The following is a 17,741-nucleotide window of genomic DNA, read 5'->3' on the forward strand; positions in this document are numbered from 1 at the left end:
CATCACCGACGAACCGATACCCTAGATAGAAGTGTAGACGCGCGACTACACGCCGACAGGATGGCCTAGCACCTGAAACGTTAAGTTTGGAACCGAAACTGCACTCACACGGGAAAACGCACGGCAGTCTTCGAAGCGATGGAAAAAAATCGTGAAGGGTAGTTACTCTTGGTAGCTGGTGGGGTGTCACGCTACACAAGCAAAACCAGAAGTGACTGCTACTTTAGCCACGTCATGGTGTTAGGCCCTCCGTTCATCATCATCGTCATGATCATGATCCTGACAAATTTCGTGTTAAGGCGTTCCAGACGTTTTAATTGCTGCTGACTGCTTACGTTAGTGCTAGTATTCGCTAAATTCGTTCTTTTCTCTTGTATATTTTTTAGTAAAATTGCAAAAAACAATGACTGATCACCTCTACGACTTCGTTACATCAAGGTCAACCGCCGCGACGTTTCGTTACATAGAGGTCGCAAACGTATGGGCTTCAATGGGGTGGCAATGGGGAATCGAAAAACTTCATTAAATCCAGGAATTCGTTACATATAGGTTCGTGACATCCAGTTTTATCTCTAAACACAACGTCGACAATTGCTGACGGCGGTGGTTGACCGTAGCGATTCATGTTGCTGTCATTGGCACGTGGCTGATCGTTCCGTTGAGTTCATCTCTTAAAGCGAATGGTCTTTTGTTAGTTTCAGTGCGCGAGCGAAGTGGCAGGGCAAGTAGAAACTGCACAGGAAAAAGAAAGTGTTAGGGGCCCTCATGGTGAAGTTACAGACACGCACATCTACTCCTCAGTCATCTACTTCTCCTACAGTGAGGATGAATCGTTACCTCTTTTCTTAAGGGGAGCTATCATGATGCCGCGCTGTATCCCCCTTCATGGTAAACCGCTGTCACAGCTCCCCCCCCCCCACCCCTCTTCTAGCAGAGATTAAGAAGAGGGTTTAAGCCCGCAAAGGGCAAGTTCACTGGAGCCGGAGCGAACGGTTGTTGTTGTTGCTTCGGCAGGCGTACGGGTCGCACATGTGTCGCAGTTCCGCGAACGCCGTGAGAGCTGTACACTAAAATTGATACCACAAGTACCTCAAACTTGAAAGAAAGACCACGAATAAAACATCGCCCTAAATAAACAATGGCCTAATAAAAACCGACGGACAAAAGCATGATTCGATACAAAGTTGAGTCAATTAGGTGATTCGGGGAGGTACGAACAAGGCGGCTACCCTAACATAGTTAGGGCGCAGGCCAACGGCCACGAGCCACGACGATTGCTACCGATTTCCTCATAGCCGTTATACTATAATGATCTTGTGCCAATGAAACGCGCTGGCCTCAATCTTGAACTACGTGACATTTTGTTTGGCCCGAGTGTAGGCCTTGTAGCCCTAAGTGTTGCATTCCGCACAATGTACAGTCGGTAAAACGCTTGTCTATAACAGCGATTTCGACTTCAACGAGCTACATCCGAAAACTGCGGAAACATACTCGTTCCAAACATGTCGGAGGCAAAAGCGAAGGGCTAAGACTTCAGAATTCCGCAGTAGTTTTATTCAAATCCCGCTCCGGCGGGGCAGGATAGGGCTGAGAGTACGAAAGCTGTGTTATAGACAAGCCTTTTACCGGCTGTACATGCTGGCGAAGGTGCCTTTAAGAGAGCCAATTAAAGACTAGTGCCGTTTCATTAGAATGACGTGTATTTCACAGTAAGTGTCCGTATCGTCCTAAATACTATAACAACTTCCATTGCGCAAGCACATCACTACTGCTGCGGTGCTCTCGGGATCAACGTCAACTATGAGATAAAATTCAACTCACAAAATGCTGCTTGAGCCCACAGCAAAACTACCGTAATTACCCGATTCTAACGCGCACTTTTTTTCCGGAAAATAATGTCGAAAAATCGCATGCGCGTTAGAATCGGATACGAAACCGAAACTGCCGAAACAACGGAAATTTCGTCGCGCCCATCACCATCGCCATCTCAAGCAGGCGCCAAAGCTTTTAGCAACGATTTTTCAGACGCAGGAAGCATAAGTATAGTGCCTAGAATATTCTAGGCACTAAAGCATAGGCGCCTAGGCTTTTCTATCGGCGAATTCACACAAATCGTCAAATCGTTCTAACAGCAATGGCGGCAGCGGCTCTCACGCGTTCAAAACGAGCGGTCGGCTGAAGCGTGCGCCTCTGGAGAAGCTCGCAGGATGGGCGTGCGAGGCATGGGCCACGATCCCATCGATCATGGTTGAACGATCGTTATGAAGTGTGGCATCGCGAACGCGCTTGATGGCACCAAGAACGAGATGTTGTGGTCAGCGGAGAGCGACGAGGAGTGAGATGAGTGAGATTATTTCGAGAAATAAATCGCCCGTTTCTCTCGCATTCGTTTTTCTTGCTCACAAAGTTCCGTGCGCGTCACAATCGGAGGTGCAAATTTTTTCGGTTTTTTTTGCCAGGAAAATCGGGTGCGGGTTAGAATCGGGGGCGCGTTAGAATCGGGTAATTACGGTAAATCATTCTTGTTACTCCAACAGGCACACTTAGGGTATCTTACCCAACACAGGGGTATATGTAGAGGTTTCAGCGTTAGACGTGGCTCACGAACAGCTGAGGAATAATTTACAGTGTGCTTGAGTGAAGCCACATCCACGAATAGAAGGTTGAGTGCCCTGTGGCTGGTAGGGAACCTTCAGGGGATGGCCGAAAACTGAACTCTGGCAGCTCTTGTTCAGAATGCTCGAAGGACTGCAACACATATGATGCATGCTGGGTACCTTCTAAACATTTCTTTCCCCACCAACTGCGACAAACATAGAGCTTGTTATAAAGTATAGTGCATTAACATTCGTCACAAATACGAACAGTGTTGCACTTTCAAGAAACACGAGTGCTTCTCGTACGCCGTCTGCATGTCAGACCCTCAAAGACGACCTGCTCAATAAAAGGGGCCAAATTTAGACTCGCTGCAAAGAGAACGTGCAGCGAGAGAGATCGAGGGGGAATAAAGTTGATTAGCAGGGTTTTCAATGCATCCTGCGCACTTTAAGAAGGCAGCTCCCTCTTCACGGGATTCATATGGTGCTCTCACCGCCTGGCCCCTGGGGACCAGCCGAGCTGATCTTCCTTGGCGGAGCTCTATATCTCATTAGATGTAAGTGTGGGCTGTTGAGTGGAGGAACAGACCGGGGTGGCGGGTGATTTCCACTAACCCTACATTCTTGTTTCATGCTCTAAGATCTCTTATAAGCTACCCCCCCTGTGTGAACAAGCAACATTACAGAGATAATATCACACCTGCAAGCAACGGGGTACTTTGTGACGTGTAACAGATTAATCCCATTGTAACGCAGATGTATTGTCTGGAGCCTGCGAATTGATAAGGAATCTCGCGCAATATCGTGTGATGCTCTGGACGTCAGCTGCTTCCCACATATAAGCTCAAGGAGAGAGCCTTGTGATCCAGGAGTATTTCCCCTGAGCCTTGTAATCCAGGAGCTTCTCCATCTGACAAGAGCACACGTAAGTACCAATTTTTCTTCCTTTGCGAGCAGTTTTCGCGAAGTCAATACTACCCATAGAAAAAGGCGCTTACTGCACTGTTTCACTAGAAAAATGTAACATACACTTAGAACTTTCACGTTTCACCTTATAAATTCGCTGCCGACATGATAATACAAAAATTTTTAAATTTGATTTATGAGTGACATTAGCTTCGTGATCACACCCCTCTTATGCTTGCATAAAATGTAGTGTCTGGATAGTGTATTTGGCGCTGGGGTGTACGGTCCAAAAATTTGTTGACTGATTTTTAATTAGGTTTGAAAGGTCTGATTTGATGGGCAAGAAACTGTAATGCCACAAGAGAAGTTACATAACTAGGGAACGGTAGACTGATGCTGGTGGTGACTGGAGCTCTTTCTTTGAGATTGTATGCTGGTGGAAATATAGAAGACGTACTGCACATATGACAGCACTCTGCAAGAAGTTTATGTTACTCGGGAAGAATTCGTCAGAACGTTTTGTTTGTATTCCTCTCGAGGGTAATGTTTTAAAAGTCATTTCAGCCAAGATTAAGGAGACAGCTATGGCGAAAAAAAATTGGCCGCGTATCTGCTCTTTTCGTTGCAAATGTCGATAAAAGACGATAGTCTTTGTAGACATTGGCCAAGGAAATGCCCCCCTTTGCGCTCGCGCTCACCTCTCATGCTGTTCCTGTACCGTCGCGCTCATCCCAAGGTAAACAAACTAAATGTTTGCGCAAGGCGATTGGAATTTACCGCGTTCCACTGCTACAGGCCGGGTTCCTCGATGCCAGCGCTGCAGTACGGTGGAGACGCACGTGAATCGAGGCGGCTGTCTCCAAGGTTTATAGAACTGCGGGGCCGAGCTCCACGTGCGTTCCAAGCAAAACGTCAAACCCAGCTAGTGGAACCTTTCGTTGCTGTTGTCGCGTGATTTTTCATATGCCGCCAGGACGTGGCGCGGGCAGCAGTAGGCGGCGGTTTTCTGCAGTACGTACATAGTAGTAGAATATCATTCTCTATCTAAAAAACAAGCATCCATGAATTTTTTAACAAAGAAACGCTGTAAATATCCTTTGTGTACTAATTTCATGTCTTATATTTTCGTAATGTCTTGTTCTTGTTCAACAAAGTTGAGAAGTATGAACATATAAACCGGGCTTAGACGTTTTCATTTCACTGTGAATAAAAAGACTATTGCGCAATATCTATTTTACTTTGGCCGTGTGGCTGAATCGAGTCACAGACAGACAGACAGACCAAACTTTCTGGGTTCAAGTAGCCCAAGAAAAACTATCGTCTTTAAAATGGAATGAGGGAGAGTGCAGATGGGCAGAAGCTTTAACTTTTACCATTCTGAAACAGCTAAAACGTCGTGTTTTACGGGCGATTTCAGCGCCCCTTTTGTGTGACAAATCGGCGCCATCAACCACGTTTGCTTAGTCCAAATCAGCCCCTAATAATACATACTTGAGGCTGTGTAGCTGATGCAGCTGATGCATTTCCTGAAGTATTGGGCTCATAGAGTGACCGAATCCAAAGGCAAAAAAAAAAATCTTTTTCTGTGTGAACAAAACAGTGAAACATACCGGAATCCACAATGCTGCTTACTGGTTGAAAATCACTGCACTTAGAAATTTCTTCGAACGATTGCAACTGTGAAATAATAATTGAAACTCCGGCGTAAATAAAATTCTAGTCAATCAGTTCAGGTACAGAAGCGTGAAAAACCAAGTAACAGTAAAAGGAGTAAACTGAACTGTGGTGCTTTCAGGTTCAGGCATCCAAGGAGCGCCTAGCCTGCCCTATATTGAACCGCTACATATTACTTTGTACCATCATTAGTTGATAACTTGCGCCGGCATCTCGCAAACACTACCGTTTTTCTGTTCACCTCGATTAGGAAAGCGTACACTGCCTCTGGGAATCAACCCCGAGTCACAGCGCGTACAGGCGATAACTTTGGGATTTGTTACAAGGAAATTATTCCGGATAATATTGAAGCCTGAGCAGGACGAATGGGCTCAAAGGAAGCCCTGAAACACGAGGAGACAAAGCAAAAACATTTGTAAGCATTAGGACCCATTTTCAAACCAGTGCTCGTTCGATTCTGAGAGAGCAAGCAACATTTACTTTGATTGATTATTAGTTTTAACGCACCGACGCTACACAGGATATCAGGCGCGTTGTAGTGGAGGGCTCCGGATTAATTTTTACCACGTGGGGATCTTTAACGTGCACCGAAATCTCGAACACACGGGGATTTTCACTTATCGCCTCCATCGGAAAAGCGGCTGCCGCGACGGGGAATCAAACCCGCGTCTTTGGGCTCGTCAGAACAATGCACTAGGCACTGAGCCACAGCGACGGGCTAACATTTCCTGCTAGACGAAAGCGCAGCAGAGAATTCGAAAATCAGCGCTACTGGAAAATGGCGAGTCTTAACAAAACGGTCATTGTTATGTACTTCAACCGTCCATGTCGCAAACATTTTCATGGGCTGTGACTCTTAATGAACCAAGACTGAAACCGGTCTTTTTCAATTGTGCTTGCATTATACCGTAGCCCTATTCTCAATATGAACCGATCGCTGCCATCTTACTTAACGCCTGTCTGGGTGTGAGTCCCCCAACTAAGCCTACAAGGGAATAACAAGTTCCTATGGCTGATTCTGGAATGCCGACATCCAGACAAAATTTCTAATAGCTCCCATTCGACTTGAAGATTCGTTGGTACCAGAAGGACCTCGAAAAGAAGGATTTCAGCCGTCGATACCCTGTGTCTAAACGTGCCATCAGTATTGCCTTTATGCCAAGGAAAATCGAGAAACCTTCCAAGACTCTCGCTGTATACCGCCCTCGTCCAACCCACCACGGCATAACGCGTGTATTAGCACTTGTTCTTTCGATAATGGAGCCATGTCGTCATCAGGGAGCGGGGGAGGGGGGGGGAGGTGGAGACTTGCCGCGATGGCTCAGTGGCTCAGGCTTTGTGCTGCTGAGCACGAGGTCGCAGGTTGGATTCCCGGCCGCAGAGGCCGCTTTTCTGGTGGAGGCGAAAAGCAAAAACGCCCGTTTGTTCGAGATTTCGGCACATGTTACAGATCCCCAGGTGGTCAAAATTAATCCGGAGCCCTCGACTGCGGCGCGCCTCATCACCTGCGTTGCAACCGCGAGGTAAACTCTACAATCAATCAAATGCGTTCATCAGGGTACAGATGGAAATAAAGAAAACAGCAAGGTGTATACATAGCCCCCCCCCCCCTCCTACCTCCGCCAATGGAAAATAGTAGGAACCGTCGCCACACTACATTCATATGCTTCGAAGAACTTTTCTTTAATCTGCCTTTCTTCACCCTCTACTTGCAGGCCGATCAACCATGAAGGCCTGCCTATCCCTCACCCTTGTGTGCCTGGCCGCCTTCGCCCGTGAGTTGACGCGCCCTGATGAGGCCCGTCGATTCAGTATATAAGTAGAAGTGTCTTTACACGCCCATCCCTCGATATTTTGTGCATAGGGCATGTATACCACTTAGCTTACTGATTACAAGGAGACGGGCTGCACGAAGGGAGCATACACTACAGATGTTTGTGGAAATCTAACTCTGCTCGCATGCACAGCCGACGTATATGATTCAAACGTGGCCGTTGCAACGTTATATCTAGAGGCGTATTTCTGAAACCAAGAATGAGAGAGAAGTGAGCAACTAAGGAATACTAACCAACCATTACTTGCTCGACACATTCTGGCGCTTGAAAGCCACAAACCGTCATGCGTCCGTGTCGTAGTTTTGACGTCGAGAAATGCTGATAGAACTTATCTTTGTTCAAATTCAGTTCTCCTCTTGGCGAGTGCTCCTGGTCTGTGTAAGTGAACGGCGTTTTCTGCCTACTACAACAAAACCGACAAGAATTTAATGACGGAGCCCAGTCACCTTACGTATCAATTATTTTGGTAAAGTTATTGGGTTTTTTACAGCGAAGCTTTCTATTCCTCACTGATAGCGCGGGCAAAAAAGCCAACTTTACATAATAAGTTTCAGAAAGGGCAGATAAATCTTACACCGCATATGATAACAATACAAGTCTTTCCACACATAACGGACCCCTCTAATACGCAAATATAGTTTTGCAGTACACGGTTGGCGATGATAATGATGAAATACATTCTCTAAGCAGGGTTGGAAGTTAACTAAAGACTTCGGCTGAGTTGAAGGCGACTTTGCCTTTGGAACTTGGCAGTTCGGAATTTAGACTCGGGGACAATGCTTTTTGGACTTTGACTCAAGTGACATGGGAGAAGCCGTCGCGTTTTAACCATGGTTCTCTTAAAAAAAGAGGTTTTAATTTTTCTGTCTTCTTTCTTTCATGCGTACCACAGATGAAACCGTCATGTGAGTACATACTTACCAATCTCTTAATAATATACAACAAATCAATTTTCTGGGCTTTTTATCGAGCAAATTGCGTGTTTTGTTTATTCTGTCCGATTGTGCTCACAGGGCTGCACCAACGGCTTCAGGAAATCCAGCCGTCTCAACAGGTGACCTTTGTTTCGTCATATGCTGTATTATCCTCGTAACTGATGCCATACTACACCTAACTTTGAAGTGCTTTTATAAAACCGAAGATTCTCGAGGTAATGCCATACCATTGTTGTAGTTTCTTTGCTTTACCCTGTTTAAAGAGCTCGCGAAACAACCAGCCGTGTAGCGCTTTGTATGCGCACAAACATGCATAACTGGTGAAGGTGACATATGCTCCCGTCATAATGGCATAGAAATAATTCGTTGAAAGAAATACCCTTCCCCACACCCCCAAAAATAGAAATAAAAATTTACTTAGAAGACAAGAAATATGTATCTTATACACTCACCTTACACGACGAAGACGCGATAAAAAACAGAAGAAACGACCTGACACAAAAAAAAATTATGAGAGAGCCCCCACCATGTAAAGCGAAGCCTGTATCTGCCATAAAATGCATTATAAAGGAATTTGACACATTTAATGGTTATAGTATTGGAAGTATACTTTAGTGGAAACAAGAATGAAAACAACAAAAAAGAAAAAAAAAATCAAACGAAACAAAAAGTCACCAATACAGCAATTATCCCCTCAATTTAGCCCAATGTCCCCAAAAGGTAGCCCAGTTTAGCAACTCATACCAAATGTGGGTACAAAAAAGTCAATTGACTATAAAGAGCGTAGCAATGTTTATGCATTATGCGACTTTTGTTGCAATGTTTGTGCACGCAATTAATGCTGCATCACACTGCAAATTAGGTAGTTTAGATATTTGTTTTTAATCTTCGATTTCATTTCCAGAATGTGTTTTTAGGTCGCTGCACACAATATTCGAAATAGGAGTTCTTACTAATTTTGTTGAATTTGTCCATGTTGGAAGTTTGAGATATTTCTGGCACTTAAGTCTATCGCTCGAGTTCTTATTTCTTAAAAATCTCTTAAACTGCACACAAGGTGGGTCTGAGAACGTCATATTTCTGCACGAGACGTCCTGTACGGCCATTGTTAACTTCATGTCTAAGCTCAACCAACAGAAGGCGCTTCAACTTTTAAGCAAGAAAAAAGTCAGTGACGGGAAATTATTGCCAACTTATCAAACAGTTTATAACAAGAAGGGCGACTGATTTACCCTGAATTTTACATGGATCAATACATAGCAACAGGAGGGAGATCTCTGAAAATTGGTATATGTCTGCAGTAAGGAAAATAAGCCAGACTTCACGGCACTACCTTATCCCCAACACACCAAATCACGATGAACACCGCTTATGCACGCTCGCTCCAACATCGTTATAGCCCCACAGGCCTGACTTGCTCCTTAACATCTGAAGCTACTTCACCAGAGGTTGAGTGCAATCAATCAGTTCTCGTTCCTAACTCAAAATTACTGGGAACATTTAGCAAGAACATAACATAAATCGCCGATGTAAACATGATTGAAAGCTAAGCAATTTTAAAGAAATGTTCGGGCATTTTGTCTTGAGTCCAGCTCAGTGTATGAGAGGCAGTTTATCTAGAGAATGACGATATTTTTTTCTGACCAGTGCTCCTGCTCTGGCCATTCCTTCTTCTATTCATTTGCATTCATTTAATCGGTCGATTTTATTCATTACGCGAATGTGGAATCCTACGTAGTTGAACTGGGGGAAATTCTATTTTGTGCTTCCGAAATTAAGCTTAATCTGTCACGTTGGGCCAAAAATATTCTGAATGCATGGCCTCCTCTTTATTCCCTTCCTACGCCCATGGCTGATATTCCGACTATGGCGCTTAACGCACCGATACCCTGTTTATGAGCACCGTCGTAGTGGAGGGCTCCTGAATAATTTTTACAAACTCGGGATTCTTTACGTTCGCCGCAAAGTTAACCCACAGGCATTTTCGCTTTTCACCTCATTTCGAAAAGCGTAAACCGCTGCTGAGGTCGAACAGGAGTGTTTGGCTTAGCAGCAGAACGCCTTAGCCGCTGAGCCACCGCAGAGGGTCCAAGCTCTCTTGTCGGATATTAAGTGCAGAGCACTTTAGGCGCCCGCCTTGTCGTCCTAGCTCATTCGCTCGACCCAAGTATATAGAGCGCCAAGGCGGAGCCACGGGGTAAGGCTGTTTTTCGGGGCGTGCCCCAGAGGCTTCGAAAGCCAATCGGTTTATACAGTCACTAGCGGTAGTACCCGGCGGTGCTCGGGTGGGCCATTATATTACGGGCAGCAATGGGTACAACACAAGTTCGTTTATTTGTTAGTCGTAATATTAGCCTACTTCATTGGGAAGTGGTACACACTCGGGAGCGCATGCCTGCTGTCAGTCCATGGGCTTCAACTGCAGGCGCGTCGTGGTAATGTGAAACGACTGGCACTCGTGTCTTACTCCAACTCTCGCTAAACAAATTGCACCAAGAAGGTACCGTCGAGCGAGTGAGTGAGTGAGTGATAAAAGGTTTATTGAGCCGGCAAAGTGGGAGTGGTTCCCCATTTCAGAAAGCCATGTGATGAGCGGGCAGCCATCGCTCTGGAGGAAGTATTGTCGGGACATCCAGATCGCTGTTAGTGACCAGGGTCTCCAACAGCTCAAGGGTGGGAAAAGTAGATGGAAGAAGGAGGATCTTGGTTTGCTTGCAGTCTTAATATGATACGAGGAAGAGTGCCAGGTTTTGAACACAACTTGAATTCGGCAGGAGATTGCGCTGGAAACACACGATGGAGGCCGGCTGGGTGAGTGGTATTCTTGCTCGTAGGAAGCGCAATCTCAGAAGATATAAACGATGCTCCTCGGTACAGTTTTATTATAAGTCACATGGGCTTCCTACGGGAGGCGCGGGGTTGCAGGAAGTCCCAACAGATGCCCAGGGCTATCCTTTGCGCTTTTACTGGTACATCTTCTCTTTTACGTTTATGATATATGACACCGGCTCTATGGGAGGCGCGTATTTCCGAAGGTGTCAACCCGTGGTGTCAATAGATGGCGACCGCTAAGCGAACGCGGGAAAACTCAACTGAATTTTACGTCTAAAGGGATGCAGATGACACTGTGTACTATGAGAAACGCGTAGTTGCCGAAGGTGTCAACAGATGGCGACCGCTAAGCGAACGCGGGAAAACTGAACTGAATTTTACGTCCAAAGGGATGGAGATTGAAAAATCTCGCTGGCCTTCTTGGGCGCATGTTAAGACAAAATCCCGAAATACGTTTTTGGGCGATTAAATGGGCAGCATTTTCAAGAAAAAAACGATAGGGAGATATCAACTCGCTGTGTGGATGTGTAAAAACACGGTGTTTTCCCGAAATACTGCTTGCCTCTATTGGGAGGGGTCATTGAAAATTGTTGTAGGACCGTGTTTAGATAGCTGAGTAAGTTGCCTATCTCAACAAAAGCCAGTTCCATATCTCCAATGGCGGGCGGTAAAAAAAATTAATATATGAAAAACTATTTTACCGCTTTTCACCCTCCCTATGGTAAAATGTTTAAAATTTTCAGAAATATTGAACTCCAACACCGTAATCAGAATGTACCCTTGAAATCTGTAGCCGTTTGAAAGAGCAGTTTGGCTTGACGTGTACATAACCTTTAGGCGTTTCTTGGCTCGTCAGCCATGTCATTTGTAAAAAAACATGTTGGCCCTTTTAACGGCGTCGCACGGCCAAATTCTTAAAAGTGGTTCTGTGCATTTGTATGAGTAACATATGCCAGAAAAAATCAGTTGGATAACTGAATTGGTGAAAGATTTATTTAAGAATGTTTAGGAACACCATTTTATTTCCGGAATGCGGAATCACCTCGCTAGTGTAGGTTAGGGTGAAATCCAAAAACCACTTTTTAGATATTCTTAAGCGCTACATTAATCAGCAAAAATATCTTCGATATGTGAATGGGTGACCAAGAAAATCACGAATTTGCGAAACCACAATTTCGCCCTTTTCCGAGGTTAGGAGTGCAATTTCTGAAAAACCCGCCTTAGTGAGCATCTCTCAATGACGCAAATAAACTCGCGAAATTTCAAGTCTCTAGATCTGACTGTTTTGGCGGACGTTTTGAGTGAGTGAGTCAGTCAGTCAGTCAGTCGGGCACCTTTTTTTATAGGTATAGAGGACACCGGCTCCTACGGGAGACGCGTAGTTGCCGAAGGTATCAACAGATGGTGAACGCTTAGTGAACGCGGGAAAACTCAACTGAATTTTACGTCTAAAGGGATGCAGAACGCACCAGCTGCTACGGGAGACGCGTAGTTGCCGAAGGTGTCAACAGATGGCGACCGCTATGCGAGCGCGGGAAAACTCAACTGAATTTTATGTCCAAAGGGTCAGATAAAGAAATCTCGCTGGCCTTCTTGGGCGCATGTTAAGACAATATCCTGAAATTGGTTTTTGGGCGATTAAATGGGCAGCATTTTCAAGAAAAAAATGATGGGAAGAGATCAACTCGCTCTGTGGTTATTTAAGAATGTCTAAAAACACAGTGTTTTCCCGAAATCCTGCTTGCCTCTACTGGGAGGGTGTTCATTGAAAAATGTTGTAGAACAGTGTTTAGACAGCTGAGTAAGTTGACTATCTCAACAAAGACCAGTTCGATATCTCCAATGGCGGGCGCTAAAAAAATTAATATCTGAAAAACTATTTTACCGCTTTTCACTCTCCCCATGGTGACATTTTTAAAATTTTCAGAAATATTGACCTCCAACACCGTAATCAGAATGTGCCCTTGAAATCTGTAGCCGTTTGAAAGAGCAGTTTGGCTTGACGTGTATATAACCTATTAGGCCTTTTTGGCTCGTCAGCCGTGTAATTTGTAAAAAAAAAAAAAAAACAATTTGGCCCTTTTCTCGGCATCGCACGGCCAAATTCTTAAACGTGGTTCTGTGCATTTGTATGAGTAGCATATGACAGCAAAAATCAGTTGGATAACTGAATCAGTGAAAGATTTATTTGAGAATGTTTAGGAACACCATTTTATTTTCGGAATGCGGAATCACCTCGCTAGTGTAGGTTAGGGTGAAATCCAAAAACTACTTTTTAGATATTCTTAAGGGCAACATATATAAGCAAAAAGCTCTTTGATATGTGAATGGGTGACCGAAAAAATCACGAATTCGCGAAATCACAATTCCGCCCTTTTCCGCGGTTAGAAGTGCAATTTCATAAAAGCCCACCTCAGTGAGCACCTACTCAATGACGCAAATAAACTCATGAAATTTCAAGTCTCTAGATCTAACAGTTTTGGCTGGGCGTTGATGAGTCAGTTAGTCAGTCAGCCAGTCAGTCAGTCAGTCAGTCAGTCAGTCAGTCAGTCAGTCAGTCAGTCAGTCAGTCAGTCGGGCACTTCTTTTTATAGGTATAGATAAGCGTTCGAAAACTCGTTAAGCACTAGCGCTTGTCATACATCTTCCCGTTGATTATGGCAAAGAAAACTATACGTACATTTGAGGAAAAATATACGTAATTAACCGGCAGCACCCACATTCCTTTTGTTAAGGACGCCCGTTGGGTTGGTTTTTACGATTAAACGCAAAATGCAGCAGCGCAACGCCGGCACGTGCGGGGAGAAAACCACAAAGAGAACAGATCTCCCGCTGGCGTAGTTTCAGGCAGGGAGCGCGCGAGCACTGCGAAGGCGGAAATTTGAATTGCATGGGGTGGTAACCGTAAGCGGATTAAGGCGGTACAGCCCATTATGTCGAATCACTGCTCTGCACTTCCGACAGCTTTCACAGTGAGCGGAATGGCTTTAATTTTTCATTAGCAGTGAAGGTTTCAAATTGTATAAAATATTTGTATGGGAACTTTCCATTCATAATCAAATGCAAACACAAACATTCAAAGGCACACACAAGTTTGCTTCGTTCGAAAGATTGCCTTGTTAAAATCATACACAACATTTAACGCACACTTCACTCAAATAAGCAATCTAATAATAAAAAATCACGCCATATCCACGGAATGAATGATGATAACCCGTGAGAATGGTGGGGTAAACAATGAAAGTTACGAAGGTAGACGTAGACATAGAAGTACCGATGCGTACTGCTGTTGGTACTGCGCGCTCTATGGTTGTTTTAGCTGCACAGCAGTACGGCGCTTTGGGTTTGTTTCAAACGACACTGGCGGATTTCCGTAAGCGACGGTGTCATACGTGACCATACCTGTCGAGCGAACACCACGTTTGACGAAACGATTGTTTTCTAACTTAGCAAAAACAAGCCAGGTGCAAATATGATCAAAAACAAGGCCGAGATAGAAAACGGCTCGGCGCGGTATGGTAGCGTCATCTAGGAAGGCTGACGGTAAACAAGGTTCCGCGGCCGGCTGCCGAACCTAATTGCGCACTACGTTTCGCTTGAAGGCCTGTTCTTGTGACGCCATCACTGCAGACGTCACAAAAACACACGTTTTGGCGGGAGAATCAAAATTTCAACTCTAACAATTTCTCAGCGAATAAAGCGTAATTTGCTTCCGCACAAGCGCTGGGGGCACCATAAAACACGAAATATTTTGTATAAAACAAACTTGTATTCTATCTGCATGACCCCTTTAAAGGGACACTTAAGTGAATTTTTCAAGCTTAAGTTTTTGCTCGCACTGCGTAGGCTAGCTCAAATTAACACACTTTGCATAGTTTATCCGGTTGATAAGTTGGTAATTATTTTATAACGCCTGAAAGAAGAAAAACTACCGTGAGCGGTCTGCGGCGGCCGCACCAACTAAAGGCTGTGACGTCGGAAAAAAGGGGTACCGTGATTGAATGATGTCCAAGATTAGCATTCAAGCAAGTTTCGGTTTCGGTTCTGTAAAACGACATGCTTGACATCGGACGTCATCGTTGGATGGGCATTTCCGATATCTCAATAATCGCCATAGCGTGCTTCTGCCATGTTGGCGGCTGTAAAATGCCCAAGATAAGCCTCCCAGGACGGGAATCATAGCAATCACTAGCCGAGGCCGACACAGTGGATGAACGCCCTCCGCGTCGCCGCAGACGCTCAAATGCCATGCGTTTTTCCCCGTATTTGGAGCTTGCCTCACTGAAGCCTGTATTGTAAAAAGCATGTTCGCACCAGGCCAAGCGTGTGCTTATTCTGGTGTGTACCCGCTGCCCGCAAGCAGTCGGTGCTGATGGCAACAGCACGCCAACGAGAACCCGCTAGCCCGTCAGTGCCAGTCTGCGCGCGTTCTACGAACTCGCTCGTGGAGCAGTGCATATTACGGCCCAAAAATGGTGAACTCAGTATATAAAACATCGGGCGAAAACGAAAAAACCAACTTACAAAAAAAAAGAATGTACCCTCGGGCATTCGAACTGGCAACTTGAAAATTAACATACCTAGCCATTCAGACCACTCGACCACGAGCCAGCGCAGTCGACACTGTCCCGTAAATAGGGGACCACCCCGTCTGTTGCCAGCGTGCACCACCGATTTCTTTTTGGGCTCAGTAAAAGTTGATTCCTCGTAGAAATGTAAGGTATATAAAGTATATCCAGTTTACACTTTTATTTAGTTTTAGCATTTAAAGCAGATTAGGTGACTATTTGTTGTATAGCGATCGTGCAGTAAGCGTCCCCCAAAGGTTTATAATATCTTACGTCTAGCAATTGCAATTCTTGGGCGGAAAAGCGTTCGCAGATGTGTGGTCGTGCTGCTGACCGCTGTGCTTGTTCACCCAGTGCAAAAAACTGTTTCTTCATAGCTTTATGCTGTAGGATAAAAATTTCCGTTGATTTTATTTCGTTAGTACTATATTGACTGCGCTGACTCTTCTCCCGCCTTCAAGTGGCCTTAGATTTCCCTACTAGCGTATCAGTCAGCGAAGCGTCGCATGTGCGCTTGTGCACCGCTTGTGTGGAGCGACTTGGACTTGCAGATTGATACAGTCTACAAACTAACTAACTAAAGGTACATTCTTCCATTCACAAGCGTGTCGTGACTTAGTTTCAACTGAGCGAACGAATTGCGACGACCCGTAGGCGGCCGGCGGACTAAACGCTGAGCTGACTGACTCTGTTGGAAGGGCGGCGAGCCGTGAAGTAGTGCAGTCAAGCCAAGTCATTTCCTCCTGACGTCACACGAAAACGCCACAGAAAGTGGGCGAGGATGCAGAGAGGAGGACACCATTTTCAAACAGATTTCTCTACTAAATAAATTCGCGTAAACACACTCAGAGTGGTCCAAACATGGCCTATAGACTCCGGACAACAATTGGTGCTAGCAATCCCGCAATGTTTACAAATCACTTCAGTGTCCCTTTAAAGGTGCCGGACATGCATGTGACGCGCCAGTGGTATGCGACCACATATCAGTAAACAAAGAATGTTGATTCACTAAATGTCGCGTCTAGTTAGTCATTTCTTGCGTGTCCTACTTATGGGCATTAAATGTCTGGTCTCATTTGTTTTGCGTCGTACGCATGAACATTTTCCGTTATTGCGCATTCGTCACACAAAGAGTCTACAGGGGATAAATGCTTAACAAACGACAACGAATACACGAAATAAAATGCTGGTCTGTCATCTGACAGGTATAAACTTTGCTCGAGTGAACTCGATGAAGTGACATTATGGATAATTCGAATGGTGTTTGTCCCATCTTTCTTTTCACCCCTCAGGGAAAGAAAGTGTCACCCTGAAGAAAGCTGAAATCGCCATCGAGAAACTGGGAAAGATTCTTCAAGCACAAACTGGATCAGCCAGTGTGGAAGAGCTGCAACGCACTTTAAAAGATCTTCAAGCCTCGAGCCTCGTGGAAGGAAAGGACACCAGCGAAGAATATTTTATCGGAGATCTCTTAGAAGGGATCGGTGACGCTGTTGGTGCCATCGGCAAGATCGTCGACGCAGCCAGGGAAATTAGAAACAAAAAAAATTAGTTGTGTTTAAAAAACGCTAGAGTATCGAGGAACACAACGCCTGTATTGAAATAATTTTTTTAAATAACAGAAAGTATCTTTATCCATAGCAGGCAGCGATGGAGTGGGGAAGACATCCACTAACATGTTTTTGCGGTACTTCGAACATAATGGCTGTCGATGTGAATTTAAGGTATTCCGAACCGCTAGCTTCTAGAGAAAAAGTGCTTATTGCTACATCCAGAAAAATAAATGTGTTCGTTGGTGTTAACAATATCAATATCAATTATCAATGACAATATTCTGGCACCCGCGTCTGCCCCTGTGCTGGGGGCGCTAGTGGGCAACTGGCGCTTTCGGTTGGGCGCTGCTTTTCGAGGGCAGCCGAAATACACTGGACGGCCCGTGCGTGCTCTTTCCCTTGGTCGTTTCCCACGGCGGCAGCAAGCCACGGCGGGATCGTCGTCACTGTCCTTGACTCCCTCGAATTCTGTTCAAAATCCCAAAAACTGTCGGCCGCAGTAGCCCTTTACGATCCACACACGCGACACAAGTCACCTACATGTACGCTCGAACACACGTGTTCGATGAGCACCGGCGTGTGTAGCGACCCAGTCTACAGTTGCCGGAACGTCACCGCCTCGCTTCGAGTCAGGCCCGGGTAAGGCAGAGGCATAGTCCTGCGTTTAAGTCTGTACGATTTCAACACTTCACTGTACTCTGCCATCCTGTCTTGGGGCTCGCACCACCACTCCTTCGTGGAGTCGGCCGGATGGGCGGCGCGGTATGTGAAACCTCGCGCCGCATCGTTGTGGTTTGCGTTGCATCGGGAGGGGGTGGTAAAAACATTTATTATGTACGTT

General features: G+C 45.3%; 1 protein-coding gene across 1 annotated transcript; it reads left to right on the forward strand.

Moving 5' to 3' along the window:
• The first annotated feature begins 3,364 nt into the window (after positions 1 to 3,364).
• LOC144167565 (uncharacterized) lies at positions 3,365 to 17,152 on the forward strand. The gene is made up of 5 exons (XM_077696792.1): positions 3,365 to 3,522; positions 6,893 to 6,952; positions 7,905 to 7,917; positions 8,026 to 8,066; positions 16,640 to 17,152. Exons 2-5 carry the CDS (start codon positions 6,904 to 6,906, stop codon positions 16,897 to 16,899), a joined length of 363 nt encoding a protein of 120 aa, XP_077552918.1. The 5' UTR covers positions 3,365 to 3,522; positions 6,893 to 6,903; the 3' UTR covers positions 16,900 to 17,152.
• Positions 17,153 to 17,741: the final 589 nt, after the last annotated feature.

This window comes from Haemaphysalis longicornis, unplaced genomic scaffold, assembly GCF_048455015.1.
Source record: "Haemaphysalis longicornis isolate Haplotype H1 unplaced genomic scaffold, Haemaphysalis longicornis Haplotype H1 scaffold_2, whole genome shotgun sequence".
NCBI lineage: Eukaryota > Metazoa > Arthropoda > Arachnida > Ixodida > Ixodidae > Haemaphysalis > Haemaphysalis longicornis.

Coding starts and splice junctions, on each gene's coding strand:
- LOC144167565 (XM_077696792.1), top strand. CDS start 6,904: ATGAAGGCCTGCCTATCCCTCACCCTTGTGTGCCTGGCCGCCTTCGCC. Junction 8,067..16,639: donor AAATCCAGCCGTCTCAACAG/GTGACCTTTGTT, acceptor TTCACCCCTCAG/GGAAAGAAAGTGTCACCCTG.